At 51.2% G+C, this 17,797-nt stretch overlaps 2 protein-coding genes across 2 annotated transcripts; both read right to left on the bottom strand.

Annotated features, from left to right (window-relative positions):
• Nucleotides 1–6,156: 6,156 nt before the first annotated feature.
• Nucleotides 6,157–12,049, bottom strand: LOC147149393 (potassium voltage-gated channel subfamily A member 1-like). Its single transcript, XM_086028596.1, has 3 exons — nucleotides 11,893–12,049; nucleotides 10,393–10,511; nucleotides 6,157–9,903 (listed from the first exon to the last, which is right to left on the bottom strand). Exon 3 carries the CDS (start codon nucleotides 9,649–9,651, stop codon nucleotides 8,173–8,175), a length of 1,479 nt encoding a protein of 492 aa, XP_085884722.1. The 5' UTR covers nucleotides 9,652–9,903; nucleotides 10,393–10,511; nucleotides 11,893–12,049; the 3' UTR covers nucleotides 6,157–8,172.
• A 3,082-nt stretch (nucleotides 12,050–15,131) lies between these two features.
• Nucleotides 15,132–16,604, bottom strand: LOC147149392 (shaker-related potassium channel tsha2-like). The gene is made up of 2 exons (XM_086028217.1): nucleotides 16,571–16,604; nucleotides 15,132–16,504 (listed from the first exon to the last, which is right to left on the bottom strand). The coding sequence occupies exons 1-2, from the start codon at nucleotides 16,602–16,604 to the stop codon at nucleotides 15,132–15,134; spliced, it is 1,407 nt and encodes a 468-aa protein (XP_085884343.1).
• Between the last annotated feature and the right edge of the window lie 1,193 nt (nucleotides 16,605–17,797).

Genomic DNA, 17,797 nt, shown 5'->3' with positions numbered 1-17,797 from the left:
TCTTCCAGTAGTGCTCAGTGCTGCCCATCATGTTGTGGCGCATTGTGGTACTACACTGTAGGCGCAAAAGCTAGCCGCCAGGCCTCTCAGCACTCCTTGACTGAGAGGAAATGAAGGCTGTGGCCTTAATTATTAAACAAGTGTGTCAGCAACCCACCCCGATGGAGGTAATGCAAAGAGGAAGTGGCTCAGCCAGAACGGGCCTCCGATGGGGGGGGGCGTAGTTGGAGCATGTCGTTGCCAGCCCACGGGAGCTTTTCACTCTTCCAGCATGGGTGATCCAATAGTGCCCACTGAGCATTTTTTGGGGGGGTGTCGTTAACATGGAAAGGCTGCAGGAAGCACGGCAGTCATGAAAAATGTCAAATAGGTTTCATTCCTGCCTTACTTCTAGATTCAAAATCATTTTTGCCCTATTTGATGTCATTTCACAAGAACAATTCCTACGACTTCGCAAGACACGAGCCTTACAATGTTTTGAGCTATGTGTAGCGTCAGAGGATGACTAAACTTGTATGTTGAGGCACCACCGTATGGTGGACGCCGCTCTTTGCCGAGGATAAGGACCGGGCTGTGAAAATCTGCGCTAAAAGTTGTTCGAGTTAGTAGCAGTTTGGTAGCGTGCTAATTGAGGCCAAATCTAAATGCATTGGGAAAACAACAACAACAAGAAAAGTATTCTTTTTTTTAAACCCCACGGGAATAAACCTCCAATAAATGTTTCCCATGGAAAATGGGGGTTCCCCCATCCCCTCCAAAAAAACCCAACAATTTAAAAAGATGTGAAGGAATATTTGTGAAATATTGACTAGCGATCCAACTGCACATTGATTTAAAATATGTGTATGGTGTGAATGTCATTTTGCAGTGGTGCAGATTTCTGGTTACCTTGTATACAGTTCTGACTCGTGACACAGTTGAGGGGCAAAATATTCTCAACAATGTTCAGGGAGGGCCCGCTTGGCCAAGCGCCCGCCCGCCTTTCCGCCTGTCTGCGTGCAGAGCGAGCAGAGCGCCTTTGCAGAGGACGAGGCTGTCACGTTGCGTCGAGGTCACCGTACAGGACGCAAAGCAGAGAGACACTCACCATCTGCCGTCCAACGTTCTCGCAGCATGGCCACAAGTAGGAGTGAATCATTCTGCCGCCTCGAGAGTGTGTGCGGATGCGTGCGTGTGCGTGTGTCTGCCCACACATATTTTGCCCGCCTGGCCACATCTCCTCAAACGCTTCCTCGTGGTGGGAACTTGTTACTGTTTTCAGGTCAATTTTTCAGGTTTCCGAATGAACTCGAGTATTTATTTTTCAAAGGTCTTTCTACTTTTACTCAACAGATACCGACGTGGCCCCTTGCGATACGATTCCGTAACGCCCTTTGTGCAGTCTTGGCCTGCAGTCGAGGCTCAGTCCCGTTACACTAAATGATCATTATTCTTTTTTTTATGATACTTTGTATGTGTTTATTTTCAAACGACAATTTCTTTGTTGAATCCATGTAATGTCAACATGCTATTAGCATGAATAGCCAAGTCCAGAGTATGCGTGCTTCAGCCCTCAAATAAGCAGCGTCAACATCTGGCGTATCAGCTTGGCTAAACAAGTGGCAGAAATCAAGCTGAATATTTCATGCGGACAGCTGTTAGTTAGTCAGTGAGTTGCATGGAGATGATCGATACGAGTACATTTGTCTTACATGACAAGTGTATTGATTGTTTGAGATGCTGCTGAGAGGGCAAAACGCTGATGGCGGCGGCGGCGGCGTCAACGATGAAGCAAGAGAACGGCAGCGGCGCTAACTAGAGCTGTCGTAGCATTGGAGGGGATTCTTACAACTAGCTTAGCATGTTAACTGCTACAGAGTGAGACACATTTTGCTGCTGCTGCTGCTGCTGCTGCTGCTGCTGCATTTAAGTTCCCCAACTGTGATATGTTAGTGTTTGTGTTTTTGGGTGAATATTTCTTTTTTTTCTGTAGAGAAAAATAACATCATCAATGTATCCATAAAGATGACCTGCTATATTGAATCCGAGATGTGAGGCAACAATGGTTAATTTGGTCAAACATCGCAAAACGTAACGGACAATGGAAAGAAATAAACTGGAGTTCGAAAATGTGTCACAGGAGTTGCGTGTAGAACGAGTGCCAGTGTTGTCATTTGGTATTTCGTCAGCCTCACTCGTTTTGAACTTCCTGACACTTTTTTTTTGGTAACATTACGACTTCCTTCGCATAGGATGATGAGGATGTTGACCAATTCAAAAACAAAAGAAACACCAGCAGATCCTTAAAAATTTATTGGAGTAAATAGAAGACAAAATCATGAGTGATATAATAAAACCCAAAAAACCAAAGAAAAAGAATGAGTACCCTTGCATAGATCTCAGACCATGCCTCTGTCTTCACACACATTCATTCGCATAATCCTCAGTAAACACAACATGACAATGATGCTTGGATACAATCACTTTGCTTTGCTTGGGGCGTGAAAGGAAAACTTCCAATGTCCTTATATTGTTTTTGCTCCAAAGGGGCCTGCCGCCAGCCATCACATCTGCCCAACGCACGCCAAGCTAGCTCTCCAAAGCACAAAGCGGCGTCGTTTTTTGTGTATGTGTTGTTTTCATTGGAGACAGTTGAGTGTGAGCAACGACTTGTAGCCCTTAAACGTCCTCGCTCGCCTCTTTTTGCCAGCGAAACCCTGAACGGACGCCACGCTCCAAAAGCCCACCGCCGTCCGTGCGATGAGGTCACAACTCCGGCAAGGGGGGTGGGGGGTGGTGGGTAGGGGGGTAACATACGGAGGCAAGGGTTTCTTTGTCCAAAATGAGAAGAACAATAAAGGAAAAGAAAGCATGTGGTCATTGTTGAAAGGCAAAGCTCATGCAGTCTTGTGTGGACCATGCAGCGCGATTCCTCAAGAGATACAATACAATCGTAGCAGCTTTAGCGGTGGGAATATGCAGAAAATAACAACCGAAAAAAAACCCCAAAAAAACCCTGACATCTCTTCTCATGTCTTCCCGGGTAACGTCGCACTCACCCATGTGAAGTGCCACAACAACGGAAAGCGGACAAGATACTTGGCCAATATGTCCGGCCACGTGCTGATCTTTTTGCGGCCGATTTGCGGCATTTGCTGCTGTTTGCGGCAACCAATTGTTTGCAAGACGTTCTCAGACTAGTTGAGCAGGTGATGGTCGTCACAAAGTGCACGTTGGCCCTTAGCCGAGCCGCCGAGAACGAGAGCGGCCGAACTTCATTTGGAAAACGAAGGGAGGGTTTGCCTTTTTCAAACAAATCACTTTTTGTCAGATTGGCTAAAACTAACTAAAAGCATTTTCTGATTTTGGGGGGGAGCCATTATTGAATTTGCATTTTTTGTTTTCTTGGCATTTGTCATGGTGTCAATTATTCACATATTTTTGCTAGTGGCAGTCAGGTCAGCAAACAGCGGAGGACGGGCGCAGTGTAAACCTGACGGGAAAAGGATCAGTGAGAAGCTCAAGCCTCTCAGGCGCCATCCTGTACCTCAAATTTCATTTGGAACAAACTACCGCGCCCGAGAAAAACAACCAATCAGAAGCAGGCGGTGTGACCAAAGACCGGGAGCTTTGCTGAAATGAGAACATTTGAATACAATGAAACTAGAAAATGCCCATCCCTGGTTTGCAAACAGGCCAACAAAAAACATGAACATTCAGAAGCAATACAAAATGAGCAACATTTCTACTTGAGCCTCTTTTGGATTTTGAATTGATAGCCCATGGCAAAAAGTAAAACTGTAAGTTAGTGTTACTCATGACTTATTCTGTTCCGACACCAACATAGCAGACGTGGCTGATGCTGTGCTAATGCTAATGCTAATGCAAGCTGAGTGTTTTTAATTAATAGTAGCGCTGCGATTTTGCGGAAGCTGGATCTGACTTTTGATCCCTACGACACACTTTCCTAATCACATGTTTGAAAATGGTGCCGGTGCGCATCAGTGAGTGAGGGAGCAGTAAAATGAGCAGCTACATTCAACTCTTGCGAGCACTTTGAAAACTGCAAACTCCGCTTTCAAGTGCACAAATGAATGAAGAGGAAGCTTATGTGTCAGATGACTACTGGTCAAAATGCGGCTTTTGTTACAAATTTGGACATGGTCCTCCATGACTGCATTTGGCAATTAATGTCCCGTATCCGTCAGCACAACACGGGGCCAACTCTCGTTTCCAAGATGGCCACGCCCATGGAATTTTGCTTTGCCTCTGGTGAGGTTCAGAGACCGCTAAAGACTTGGGGCCCTAGTTTGGTGCCCAGCGCAAGTCCAGCGCAAAGTGCAGTCTAACGGCGCGCTTGGGCGGACTTTCTCACTTTGGGCGTTTTTGGAGGTGGGTGCAACACAGCCTTGTAAAAATATATCAATGATAAATGATAATAATGATAACAATTGCATTCATTGAATTGATTTGCACAAAGATTCAGAGGGTCGGACGTCAGCTGAGGTCATATTTCCGAAGGACATATGATGACATCCACCGCACACAATCTGTCCATCGAAGCCAGCAAAATGGTCTTAGACCAGCTGCACCACAACTTAGGCCCGCTTTCACCCGGTCTGAGGTCTACTTCTACTTTTAAAAATCCGCGATTTAGACCCCACAGATTTGATTGATGGCAGAAAAACGTGGAAGCTCTCTCCAAAATTGGAGTTAGCCCACGCTAGCTCTCAGTGGCTCAACTCTACTGGCAACACGTGCAGCAGCGCTTCACCTGAGCTGCGGATGTGCACGTTTTAGCAGCTCTCTCGTCTGCGGCCTTCAAAAATAGATCGCTTTTTGCCTATTTTTACACACGCGCACACGGGCTCGAGGAAAACATCCCAGACACAATGTATTGCTGTTCAGAGTGCATGTTTTGTTGCGGGGAATTGGACGCATGAGAGCACCGTTCAAAGTCAGCCACGGGAGGGGAAAGAATGAGCGCTCAAAACGGGACACAACGGCATCGTTGCTTTGAAGTCATTTGTGCAAGGTTGAGCGGGTCTGAGTCAGCGTTACAGTACAAAGTCAGGCGATGATGCCAAGACAACAACCCCCACCCCGGCCCAAAACGAAACATCCGGCTGACAATACTCGACGAAGCAGAGGGGGAAGAAAAAAACTCAATGTGTTCCCGCCCGGGCACCATGAAGGGCAGCCACTGCAGCAAGACTGGCACATTTTCGCACAACACTGCAGCAATCCAGCGCTTTGCAGCGATTGGAGAAAGGTGCCGGGAAAAAAAAGGTCCTCCGCCTCCCTCCTCATTATTACTGTGATTATCAGACTTATTTCATTGTTTGTATTATTTGTCTCTGTTCCAAACCAGCAGCACAGATGGGTGAGTAGCTAATATATATATATATATATACACATACATATATATATATATACATATATATATATATATATATATATATATATATATATATATATATATATATATATATACATATATACATATATACATATATATATATATATATATATATATATATATATATATATATATATATATACACACACACTGAGAGACACGGCTTTACATTCTAAGGTCAAATTACAATGCTACGAATTGAAAACAATAGTAAAAATTTTTTTTTAAAAAGCATAAATGACAACAAATTGATTTGAAAAGAATTTTGCCTGAATTGATGTTCATGACACCCAGCCTTGCTGCAGTGAGTCGTATATCTACAATGGTTAAAAAAGCACAGCATACATAAAGTCATAAAAATGGCTAAAAGTGACAAATTGAATAGTCGAATAATTTTACAATATAAAATAAATAGTTAATGTCATTCTTCAAAATGACAAACTGCAGCCCAAATTAAAAGGGTGTGCAAAGTTGACACTCTTGTGTGCACTTTAATGCCCGAGAGCTGCAGTGAATGACGTCAAGCATTTGTGTGTGCGTGGGTGTGCGTGAGTGTGGGGGTGTGTGTGTGTGTGTGTGTGTGTGCATGCGTGTGCGTGTCACACACACGCCTCGTGTTGCTTTTGAGGAACCAACGTCCAAAAGAGTTCCTCCGGACGGAGAGTCGGAATAATCTCTCTCCAGATCAACATTCTGATTGTGCGTAGCGTCAGTGACAAAAACAGAAAGAAAAAGCCATGCAGCCGGAGGACGAGACGGTGCTTTTCCTTTTGCTTTTTTTTTTTTTTGTGTGTTTCCTCTTTAAGTGCTCGTGTGAAGGCGATGGTACTTTGGGACGCTCACATTCAATATTGCACCACTGCAGTTTGGAGCGTTATGGCTGAAGGAAGGAAGGAAGGAAGGAGGGAAGGAGGGAGAGAAGGAAGGTCGGAGAGAACAAAGTCACAGAAGGGAGGAAGAAATGAAGGAATTAAGGCAGGAAGGAAGGAAGCAAGGAAAAACAAAGGATGGAAGGGAGGAAGCAATGTACCAAGGATGTAAGGAACAAATGATGATGAAAGACGGAATGATGGAAGGAGAGACAGATGGAGAAGGAAGTAGTGCAAAAGAAGGAAGGAAGAAAGGAAAGAGGGAGGGAAGGAAGGAAGCTCTAAAAGAATAAAAAGGAAAGAAGGAAGGAAGCGAGGAAGGAAGCCCTGCACTGAAGCTTGCATGCGCCTGTGCAGCAAGTTTGCGAGGACGTGACTGAGGTAGAGACCCTGTTTGGATGGCCACAACACAAAAAGCAAGCAAGCAAGCAAAGAGAGAGAAAAAGAAAGAAAGAAAGAAAGAAAGAAAGAAAGAAAGAAAGAAAGGAACGAACGAAGGAAGGAACGAACGAAGGAACGAACGAACGAACGAAAGCCAGGCTTGAAGATCCGATGGCCGAAATTCGGTTCGTCGCCCCGAAGCCCAAAGCAGCTTGCGGCTTTGTTTTGATTTTCACTCGCTCGTCCGGCTCGGGCTCGGGCTCCTTCTGCTTCTCCTTCTGCTTCTCCTTCTGCTTCTCCTTCTGCTTCTCCTTCTGCTTCTCCTTCTGCTTCTCCTTCTGCTTCTCCTTCTGCTTCTCCTTCTGCTTCTGCTCCTCCTTCTCCTTCCGCTTCTTTTCCTTCTCCGACGAAGACCTCAAGCGGCGCGGCAGGACCTGGCGCGCGGCACCGCTCCCGAGAGGCACTTCCACCGGTCCCGGCGGCGAACGGAATCAAAAGGCACTAGCAACTCACGTGGGAAGGATCGCCGTCGTTCCCAAAAGCCGAGGGAGGCGCTCAAATCGGGGCTGGCGAAGCAAACCTGATGCGGGGATGGAAGCGAATGTTCCGGCGGAAGCCGGGCTCATGCGCCGCGCTCTCGGAACGATGCTCGGATGCCGTTCGGAAAGCGCTGACTTGGGTTTGTTGGAGCGCGGCTCGGGGCATATGGGAATGCGATGCAAATTTGGGGGCTTTGCCTGACCCGAGAGGGACAGCGCAGAGTGCCTGAGTTGCGACAAGCTGCTCACTCGCGTCATGCATTAAATACGCCAGGATACAAAAGGAGCCAAAGTCGACCGGTCGACCGCTTACGTTTTCTCATGCTATGATCTCGTTTGGCAAGCGTCCCCTTGCGGCGCCACGTTGCGCTCCTGCGCTCGGAAATACGTCACGTCCAGCCCCGGTCCGCCGCACTCGCTGCCCGAAGGCGGGCGACGGCCCTCCCCGCAGGGCGTCCTCTCGGCGAGGCCCAGGAAGTATACTTGTCTGCGCGCATGCGTCGGCGAAATGGAAAGTCAGTCATCATGCGGGAGGCTCGGGCTGCTGCGCCGCCGTTCCGGGAAGCCGGCGCTAAAGTTTACGGTCGTCCCGCTATAAGGTGCTTTTTGCAGGAAGGGTGAGATCGGGGACAAAGCGGGGCGGGCGGATCCGACATCTACCGCAACTTCCTTTTCAAGGTTGCGATGACTTTGTTTTCTCTGCGTTCCATGCATTATATTGGCCGACGAGACAAGAGTGTGCTCTGCATCCTAACGCGCCTAGTTGTGTGTGTATAGGTGGGGTTATCCATAGTTGTTTAGTTAGGGGTGGGGGTGGGGGGGGGGGGGCATTTGGGGCTACATACTAGCGGGGTCCGAAGAATGGATCAGCCCATCTAAATGCGGTCTACTCTAACAACGTCAGCTTCTTCCGGACGGCCGTCACCGAGCCCGGGCGAAGCGGGCACTCCGCTCCGCTCGGCTCGGCTCCGCCGCGGTCGGGCCGCTAGACGTCCGTGAGCAGCTTGTTCTTGTTGACGCAGTTCTGGTTGGCTATAGTGCAGTTGCCAGTCCTGAGGTTGGCCTCCCGGAAGTTGTCGATGCTGTTGTTCAGGTCGCCGTCGATCTCCATGTACTCGGACTTGCTGACGAGGGAGGAGCCGCGGCGGCTGGAGTCGGTGTCGGACGGGATGTTGGGATTGCTGACGTTGAGCAGCTGGGCCTGCTCCTCTCCCTCCGTCTCGCGGTGGTAGAAGTAGTTGAAGTTGGACACGATGACGGGCACGGGCAGCGCGATGGTCAACACGCCGGCGATGGCGCACAGGGATCCCACAATCTTGCCCCCGATGGTGACCGGCACCATGTCGCCGTAGCCCACGGTGGTCATGGACACCACCGCCCACCAGAAGGCGTCGGGGATGCTCCGGAAGAAGGAATGCTGCTCCTCGGCCTCGGCGAAGAAGACGGCGCTGGAGAATAAGATGACGCCGATGAAGAGGAAGAAGATGAGCAGTCCCAGCTCTCGCATGCTGGCCTTGAGCGTCTGGCCCAAGATCTGCAGTCCTTTGGAGTGGCGGGAAAGCTTGAAGATCCGAAAGACCCGCACCAGACGGATCACCCTGAGTATGGCCAGAGAGGTGGCCTGCTCGCCCACCCCCTCGGCGTCGGGGTCTTCGGCCAGCTCGGTGCCCAGCGTGATGAAGTAGGGGATGATGGCCACGATGTCGATGGTGTTCATCATGTTCTTGAAGAAGGCCGGTTTGCTGGGGCACGCCAGAAAGCGCACGATCAGCTCGAAGGAGAACCAGATGATGCAGAGCGTCTCGATGACAAAGAAGGGGTCGGTGAGGATGTTGGGCTTGTGGTAGGTGGTGACGTTGCCCACCGTCTCCAGGTGGCCCATGGGCTCCTCCTTGAGCTGGGGCAAGGTCTCCAAGCAAAAGATGACGATGGAAATGAGGATGACCATGACCGAGACGATGGCGATGCCCCGGGCCGTGCCCGAGCTCTCCGGGTGCTCGAAGAGAAGCCAGATCTGCCGCTGGAACTCCTTCTCGGGCAGCGGTCGCTCCTCCTCCCGGATGAAGCCCTCGTCTTCCCGGAACCTCTCCATGGCGTCCGCGCCCAGCTCGTAGAACTTGATCTCCTCGGAGAACATGTCCAAGGGCACGTTGACCGGCCTGCGCAGCCGCCCGCCCGACTGGTAGTAGTAGAGGATGGCGTCGAAGCTGGGCCGGTTCCTGTCAAAGAAGTACTCGTTGCGCAGGGGGTCGAAGTAGCGCATCCGCTTCTTGGGGTTGCCCAGCAGCGTCTCCGGGAACTGCGACAGGGTCTTGAGCTGCGTCTCGAACCTCAGGCCGGCTATGTTGATCACCACCCGCTCGCAGCACTCGTGCTCGTTGTGCTCGGGGGGCCGGTAGGCGTCCTGGGGGTGGCCCGGCGCCGCCGAGGTCTCGTCCGCGTTGTCTCCCGACACCACCGTCATTTTGGACGACGGCGCGCCGCTCGGGGATGCGCTCGGTCCTGACGGGCTCGCCGGCCGATTAGGACCGATTAGGACCTTCTCGGCTCCCTGCGCCCCGCGCGAGTGCTTGCGCTTGCGCTTGCGCTTGCCCTTGCGCTTGCCACGTCCCCCCACCCCCGACGCACGCGGGGCTGCTTGGCGGAATTTGCCTCAGTGCGGCTCCACTGCGGTTCTCGCTGACTTGACCATTGCTGCTCTCCAACACCGCTGCTTCTGCCGCCCGGGGAGAGAGAGAGAGAGAGAGAGGAGAGAGGGAAGCAGAAGGAGGGGGGGGAGGAGGAGGTGGGTGGGGTGGGGGGCGGGGGGGGGGGATAATGGCATCAAACAGCGAACACAGAAAGATATTTGCCTGCTCAGCATTTTCTCCACTTTACTTATTTATTTCTCGACTTCTCTCAGGCTCAATTAGCGAGGCGCTTCCACATGCACGCATGCAGTATAGGAAAGGCTTTGCAAAAAGTGTCCCCGTCCGTCACTGCACTTGCCTCGTCACTGCATGACACGCCGCTCAAGTTCGGAGCTCGAAAGGGCAGACGCAGTTTTTGACGCATCACATTTCAGAACGCAGCTTTTTTTCTTTTTTTTTTTTTTTTGTAGGTGCACAGGCGTGGCGGCGTTCTGTCTTTTTTTTTTTTTTTTTTTTTTTTTGGGAATTCAAGAGAGCATGCAGTACGCCACTTGTGCGTGCGTTGCGTGTCTTACCTCGAGGTGACGTTGGCGGCTGAGGTGCAGGTCGACTCAAAGCTCAAAGCACCCATGTGAAGCCTTTCACATGGCAGCTCCCGTCCGGTGGAGGGATGGAGATGGGGAGGGGAGAAAAACTGCAATAATAAGAACCGAAGCAAAACAAAACAATCACATGGCTGCCGGGATGCAGGAGGAGGAGGAAGAGGAGGAGGGGGAGGAAGAGGAGGAAGCATGCAGGCTGGAGCTCCCTCACAGTGCACTGCGGGAGGAGATGTGGCTTTTTGCGCGTGGATGTGTGTGTGTGTTTTTTTTTACGCTGCAATTCCAAAAGGGGAGGGTGGGGGAAGGTGAAGGATGGAAGGGGGTGGGGGGGGGGTGCGGGTGGGGGGGGGGCGCTACATTAAAGGAGCCATACATCAGCAGAAACCGGCGGAGAGCCAGCGAGTGAGCAGGATCCCATCCACTGTATGTGTGTGTGTGTGTGGGGGGGGGGGGGGGGTCTTGTCGAACGTAAAAAACAGGGCGAAAGAAGAGGAAGAAATGCACAGCTGATGGACAGAATGCTTCCTCTGCGGCGTTTTCACACGCAAGTGGACGCATGGATGGATGCGGGGGGGGGGGGGGGGCGAGGAGGAGGAGGAGGAGGAGGAGGAGTTGCAGCTTTCGACGCAATGCAGAGCGACCCTCGAAAGCAGCAGCAGCAGCTTAAGCACAAGTCGTGCAACGCAGAGGCAAGCAGGCGCAGGCGCAGCACATGCGGCGCAAAAAGGCTCAAAAGACAAAAAGTCAAATCCATCGATTATGTTTGGCGGGCGCCTCGGGACCACATGGCTGCATGCCATTGACTCATGTGCGCACATTCAAACGAGGCTAATTGCGGCCATAAAAAAAAATCACCTGCATGTGAGGAATTCATAACATACTTGTTTCTTTGATAGCACCCTATCACTATACATTAGGAGCCCAACTCCTGTTTGTTTACATCATACCGATGCAGTCAATTACATTTACACTTTAGCATTTTTCGTTTGACTGTATTGTTGAAATGATCGTTTATTTCATCCCAACCAATGATTGCATGCTTATAGCTTTGCTGGACAGAATCACTTTTTGGACCATAGCGTTTGTTTATCTCTGGCCAAATGTATTCATTGACATTTCTATTGTAATGTTGAAGTTATATTCATATTTGGAATAATTCTTGTCACATCTCACCGTGCTCAAGCTGTGAAGAGAACTGGCCCCTTTTGTACCTTCATGCTTTTTGACTATTTCATATTTCAGACGCATTTTATTGTTAACATTGTTCCTTTCAAATTGATATTGTTGATTTGAGTGCATCACGCTGAACCTGTTCTTTCCTGTTTGCAGTACAAGCGCATTTTTGTACAGTTACAATGTGCTCGGACCATCTTGTTCTTTTTTTCTTATTATTTTCATTCTTGTATTTGAGTGGGGGGGGGGGGAGTGCGTCCGTGCGTGTGTGTGTGTGTGTGTGTGTCCTTGCTGACTCACCGGAAAACCGTTGGCAAAAAGGTGTGGAAATGTGCCAGGACGTAATGTTTCCTCCAATGTCATTTTCAAGTCAATTGCTCCTCTCCCAAATTGGGGGCAGCTGTGTCATTGGCGCTTCAAGCTGTGCTCACGAGGAGCAATTCGATGCTCCGCCACTAGAGAACGCAAAGTCCCGTTTTTTCCAACCGTTGCCTTCATAAGAGCATCACCATTTCAGAATGTCTCCTTTTTTTGGCGAACATTTTTGTTGACGTCAATTTTCGCATTGTCTATTTGCTAAAGGAGTTTGTGTGTTACTTGGACCAGCACTTGCGACTGTGAAGGGCCTGGGCAGAATATCTTAACATGGCAACGCATCAACGCTGAAGTCTGATTGGGGGCGGGGGGGTAACGTCCACATAGAAGGCGCCGAAAGGAAGTGACTGTTGTGTTAAGAATGCATTCGTACAATTTCACCAAACAAACATTTTGTCCCTGATGACTCAGCATTTATTTATTTAAAAAAAATTAAATTAAGTTCACATACAGGTTAGAAAAATAAATACTATATATGATGGCATGTACAATGGCAATCCTCTTCAGCGTTCTCAGAAAGTTCTTGTTCGTTTTCAACAAGCTGCATAGAAAATATTTACAGCAATATTTCACCCCCCCCCCCAAAGTTTTTCATCGTCTGTCGGGGCAAACCTTTCCAGATGTTCTTCTTGTGAGATGTCTCCATGGATCACAAGAAAAAGTCAAGCTTCAGCATCTCCTCCTGAAATAGAACACACCCGGAAAAAAATGAGCTCGTCAGCAGACGTACATGCAAACAAGAAAATATGTGAACTTGCTGCCAGGTTGGAGCACGACTGGGTGGACATTTTTAGCTAACGCTAGCATTCCACGGTGCGCCTTCAGTAATGTAGCAAAGCGAGTCAGTGAGCAAGTTAACTGTGTGCTAGTTCATATATATATTTCACATTTGCGAAAGATTTTTATATCGATTGTAAATGCATTATGACAGAGTGGGCAAGTTAAACGTGACAACATCCAACTTCAAACATGATGTGATGATAAAAATGATGAAACTGAAGAATAAATATTTGTTTTCTACCATACTGCTTTCAGCCTCCGATGAAGAAAGACAAAATGCATGCAAACTGCAAAATATGTGCGCTTGCTGAAGGGTGGACATTTTGGGCTAATATTAGCATTTGATGATCTCATGGCCTGCTTTCAGTTAGCTAGATAGCTAACTGTTTTGACAGCAAACATCCATCCATCCATTATCTGTACCGCTTCTCCTCACAAGGGTCGCGGGGCGTGCTGGAGCCTATCCCAGCTGTCTTTGGGCAGTAGGCGGGGGACACCCTGAACTGGTTGCCAGCCAATCGCAGGGCACACAGAGACAAACATCCGCACTCACAATCACACCTAGGGGCAATTTAGAGTATCCAATCAACTTACCATGCATATTTTTTGGAATGCACATACAGTATAATGCTTTTTTTACTTTTGTTCCTTGAACTGTTGTTTTGACTGCATGTCTGAAGTGAACGCTGCAAAAGTGCTTCCAGCGGGTATCCACCGGGTGGCGCTCTTCCCACACTAATATCCTGCACGAGCGCTATCACGCGCTCCAAAACAGCCTAAATAAGGCGCCTAAGCACTCGTAACGCTTCTAAATCACGGCATACGACATCGTCTTTGCAAGTGAGCTCCCGTCCTTGGAAAGATCCACGCGCAAAGCCGTGAACGCAACTGCGCTCCGACGCAACAATGATTTTCAGCTTTATTTTATGGGGTGCGCACACAAGAAGAAAAATGTTCGCTCTTGTCTTGGACTTTGCAAGTGCACCTAATTTTCTGACCTGCAACTTTATAAGGCGAGGCGTGTAAATTGTTTGACAATTTTGGCCTGCAGGAAGGAAGGAAATATTAGTGAGATAAAGAATTGCGAATTTTCTGAAATAAATGGTTCATTTATACTATTAAATGTATTATAAAAATGCACACACACACATTTCAGCTAAGAGCAGGTTTCTGTTCACTCCTGTGGCGCTTGTCCTCGTTAGGGTTCACGGGTGAGTTGGGGCCTTTCCTTCCCCAGCCAGCTGTTGGGGTAAAGGCCTAGATGGACCAATCCGACGTTGGCCAACTGTGACCGACGCTTCCCCCCCGTGGCGTCGGGCCGGCTGTCGGCACGTCACGCTGGAAAAACACACCGCGGCGACGCTCGCCAATAAGTAGCTTCTGCGCATGCATAAGATGTCATCGGGTAGAATCTAGAATCACGAGTGCGATTGTGCAGTCCCGCACCTAATCTTAAGGCCCCGATACACCAAAACCACGTTGACCAACGGCGACGGACGCTTCCACCCCGTGGCGTCCGGCCGGCTGTGGGCACGTCACGCTGGCGAAGCGCACCGCGACGACAGACGGCGACACAGCGTGTAATACCCTTCCGTACCATCGGCGGCGATAGTCACCATTTCTCACGGTTAGAAAGCTCCGACCGGAAAGCTCTTGGCCGGGGGGCGGATTACAAAAACGTAAACCATGCATTCGGCTCTATTCTTCGCTCACGATGAACTCCCACGCAAAGTAAACCATCACGTTCTTGACACGGGAAATACTTCCATTGTCAAGCCTCGCCCTTGTACTTGGAAGAAGATGAAGGCAGCGAAGGCGCGCTCACCGTTTATCCGCATTGGTCACTCCCCGCTGGTGCTCCGAGCGCTGATTTGCTAGCTGACAGCCAATCGGAGTGAGCAAATGTCATGACAGCAATTCAGCATGCTGAAACGCCCACCAGACGCTTCCTGACGGGCTCCGACGGTGGCCGCTACGCCAATCGGACGGCGCATTCAGACGGCACGACGCGTCGCCGCCTCCGACGTGGCTTTGGTCTATCCAGGCCTTAAAGCCTTGACCGGACCGGTCGCCAGTTCCAATTGCAAGGCAGCCCAACAATTCCGTACAAAAAGGAAATATACGAGCAGGCAACGGTGCCATTGTGCGTCATTCACAGCAGTTTTTTTTCCAATTCAATCACAAACATTTTGGAAAAAGCGCATTCTCCTCCCCAGAGATGCAGATTCTGAAACGTATTTGCAGATGGCCACGGAACACGTTGCGCCAGTCCGACTCGGAGCAAGCCTTCACAGGACGACTAAACGCTGACGTCATTGCGGGCCGGCTAGCCGGTCGGGCCGAAGGAAGTCCGAGCCGACTCACCGCGAGGCCACCCGTTCCTCTCATACGTCGGTCAGCTTCCCGGCGTAGATCTCGATCCGGGTCAGGCTCTCCAGGTCGTCCTCCCGGTAGGACTCGGTCTTGGACAGGGACTGCTCGCTTGCGCTGGGGTTGAAGTCCCCGGACGAGGCGTGCGGCTGCCCGCAGGTCACGTGCACGTACTGCAAGCGATCCTCCTCGTCGTTCTCGCGGTGGTAGAAGTAGTTGAAGTTGGACACGATGACGGGCACCGGTAGCGCGATGGTGAGCACGCCGGCGATGGCGCACAAGGAGCCCACAAACTTGCCCCCGATGGTGCTGGGGCACATATCTCCGTAGCCCACCGTCGTCATGGTCACCACCGCCCACCAAAAGGCATCGGGGATACTGGAAAAGCCAGATTCGGGGTCCTCGGCTTCGGCAAAATACACCGAGCTGGAGAAGAGGACCACGCCGATGATGAGGAAGAAAATCAAGAGGCCCAGCTCCCTGAGGCTGGCGTGGAGGGTCTGGCCCAGGATCTGCAGACCCTTGGAGTGTCTGGAGAGCTTGAAAATGCGGAAGACGCGGACCAGCCGGATGACCCTCAGGATGGCGAGCGAGGCGGCTTGCTGGCTGCTGCCCTGGTGCTCGGCCAAGTCCAATCCCAGCGTGATGAAGTAGGGCGCGATGGCCACCACGTCGATGATGTTCATGATGTTCTTGAAGAACGCCGCCTTGCTGGGGCAGGACAGGAACCTCATGGTGAACTCAAAGGAGAACCACACGATGCACAGCGTTTCCACCATGAAGAAGGGGTCGGTGAAGGGACTGCGCACCTTTCCGTGACCGCTGGCGTTGGCGTGGAGCTCCTGCGCCGGCGCGGGGACCTCCCGGAACTCGGGCAAGGTCTCCAAGCAGAATATGATGATGGAGATCAGGATGACCATCACCGAGACAATGGCGATGATCCGAGCGGGTCCGGAACTTTCCGGATACTCAAACAGGAGCCAGAGTTGTCTCTGGAACTCGTTGTTAGGCAGAGCTCGCTCCTCCTCCCTCGTCAGACCCTCGTCGTCTCGAAAAAGCTCCACGGTCTCCTCGTCAAACTCGTAGAACTTGATTTCCTCCAGGAAAATATCCACGGGGACGCTCACCGGTCTGCGTAGCCTCCCCCCGGACTGGTAGTAGTACAGGATGGCGTCAAAGCTGGGCCTGTTCCTGTCGAAGAAGTACTCGTTCCTCAGCGGGTCGAAGAAGCGCATCCTTTTGCGGGGATCCCCCAGCAGCGTGCTGGGGAAGCGCGACAGGGTCTTGAGCTGGGTCTCGAAGCGCAGGCCCGAGATGTTGATGACCACCCTCTCGCTACGCTCCTGCTCCTCCGAGTCGTCGGCCGACAAGGGGGCCGGGGCCGCGGCCGCGGTCTCCCCGCCGTTCCCCCCGCCGTTCCCCCCGCCGTTCTCCTCGCGGTTCTCCTCGCGGTTCTCCTCGCGGTTCTCCTCGGACACCGCCGTCATCTTTTTCGCCCTTTGCAGGCTCACCGCTCACCTCTCACCTCTCAGCTTTCCTTTCTCATGCGGACTGTCACGTTCACGTCAGCTCCCGCGGGGATCCCCCCCCCCCCCCCTGACCCCAGAAAGGAGCTGGTTGCCGACGCCGCTACGCTTGCTCCGCGCGGTCCTTTGGTCGGACTAAAGCCTGGCCGTGTCAGGCGGCTCTCCCCCTTGCATAGGTCACGCCAGTGGGCAGAGGCGGCTATCATATTCACACCATTTTAAACTGCACGGCCCTCCCCAAGTCGGAAGAGCAGATGACACCGGCCGGCTGCCTCTGCCTCCGTCCGTCCGTCCGTCCGTCCAACGCTTCGCTTCAGTCAACACGGACGGAAGCTCCCACTTTTCACGCTCTTTCCAGCAAGCCTCCGCAGCCGTCTTCTCGCTCGAGCTTGTCCAGAGCCCCGTGACAAATGCGCCCCCCCCCCCCCCCCGTCCCCCCGGGTTGCGAGCCCCTCATTCATGAAATCATGGCGCTATTCCTGTCGCAAGGGGAACCCGCCGGTGTCCCCTCGCTCACACTTGAAGAAACAGGACCACCGCCGCCGGCCGGCATCGGCGCGATGAGCTTATATTTAATGTGGCCCAAATAAGCTCAAACGGCGCGAGACGCGATCCGGCGGCCGCTGGCCGGCCCGCGCCAACGGAAAATGCTGGCTCGACTGATACTCGAGACGCAGGGGGCAACGTTGTCTTCTTCAGGAAGCGCAGGGCCAAAATAACATTTGCCGGTTGCAACCCGGAACACGTTTTTTGGGGAAGACAAGGGTCCTGGCTTTTAGGGTCCCCACAAGGATCCTAGCATCCTTGGTGAAGCAGCATGCGGCTCACCGCTCAATGTGATCCTCAAGCGTGTATACTGCATGGCTGTAAATTTCTCCTCTTTTAACACGAGGAACGGACCGGCAAAACAATCTTTTTTTTGTGATAACGTATGTAATATTGCCACAACAACAACAACTCGGTGAAGCAGCATGTGGTTCATCACCCAAGACGGTGCGTACTGCATGCCGTGCACTAGCTCTGCGAATCTCTCCTCTTCTCTCTCGCCTCCATTTCCTCCCCTGCGTTGATTGCCCTCATTTTGAGAGCGTTGCCACGACAACGTCCGTGCGAGGTGAAGCAGCACGTGGTTCATCAGCCAAGATTTTGCCTCG

This window comes from Filicampus tigris, chromosome 4 (assembly GCF_054856515.1).
Source record: "Filicampus tigris isolate MCC_2025a chromosome 4, RoL_Ftig_1.0, whole genome shotgun sequence".
Taxonomy (NCBI): Eukaryota; Metazoa; Chordata; class Actinopteri; order Syngnathiformes; family Syngnathidae; genus Filicampus; species Filicampus tigris.
Note: the sequence above shows the minus strand (reverse complement) of the source record. Positions and strands in the feature narration are given on the sequence as shown.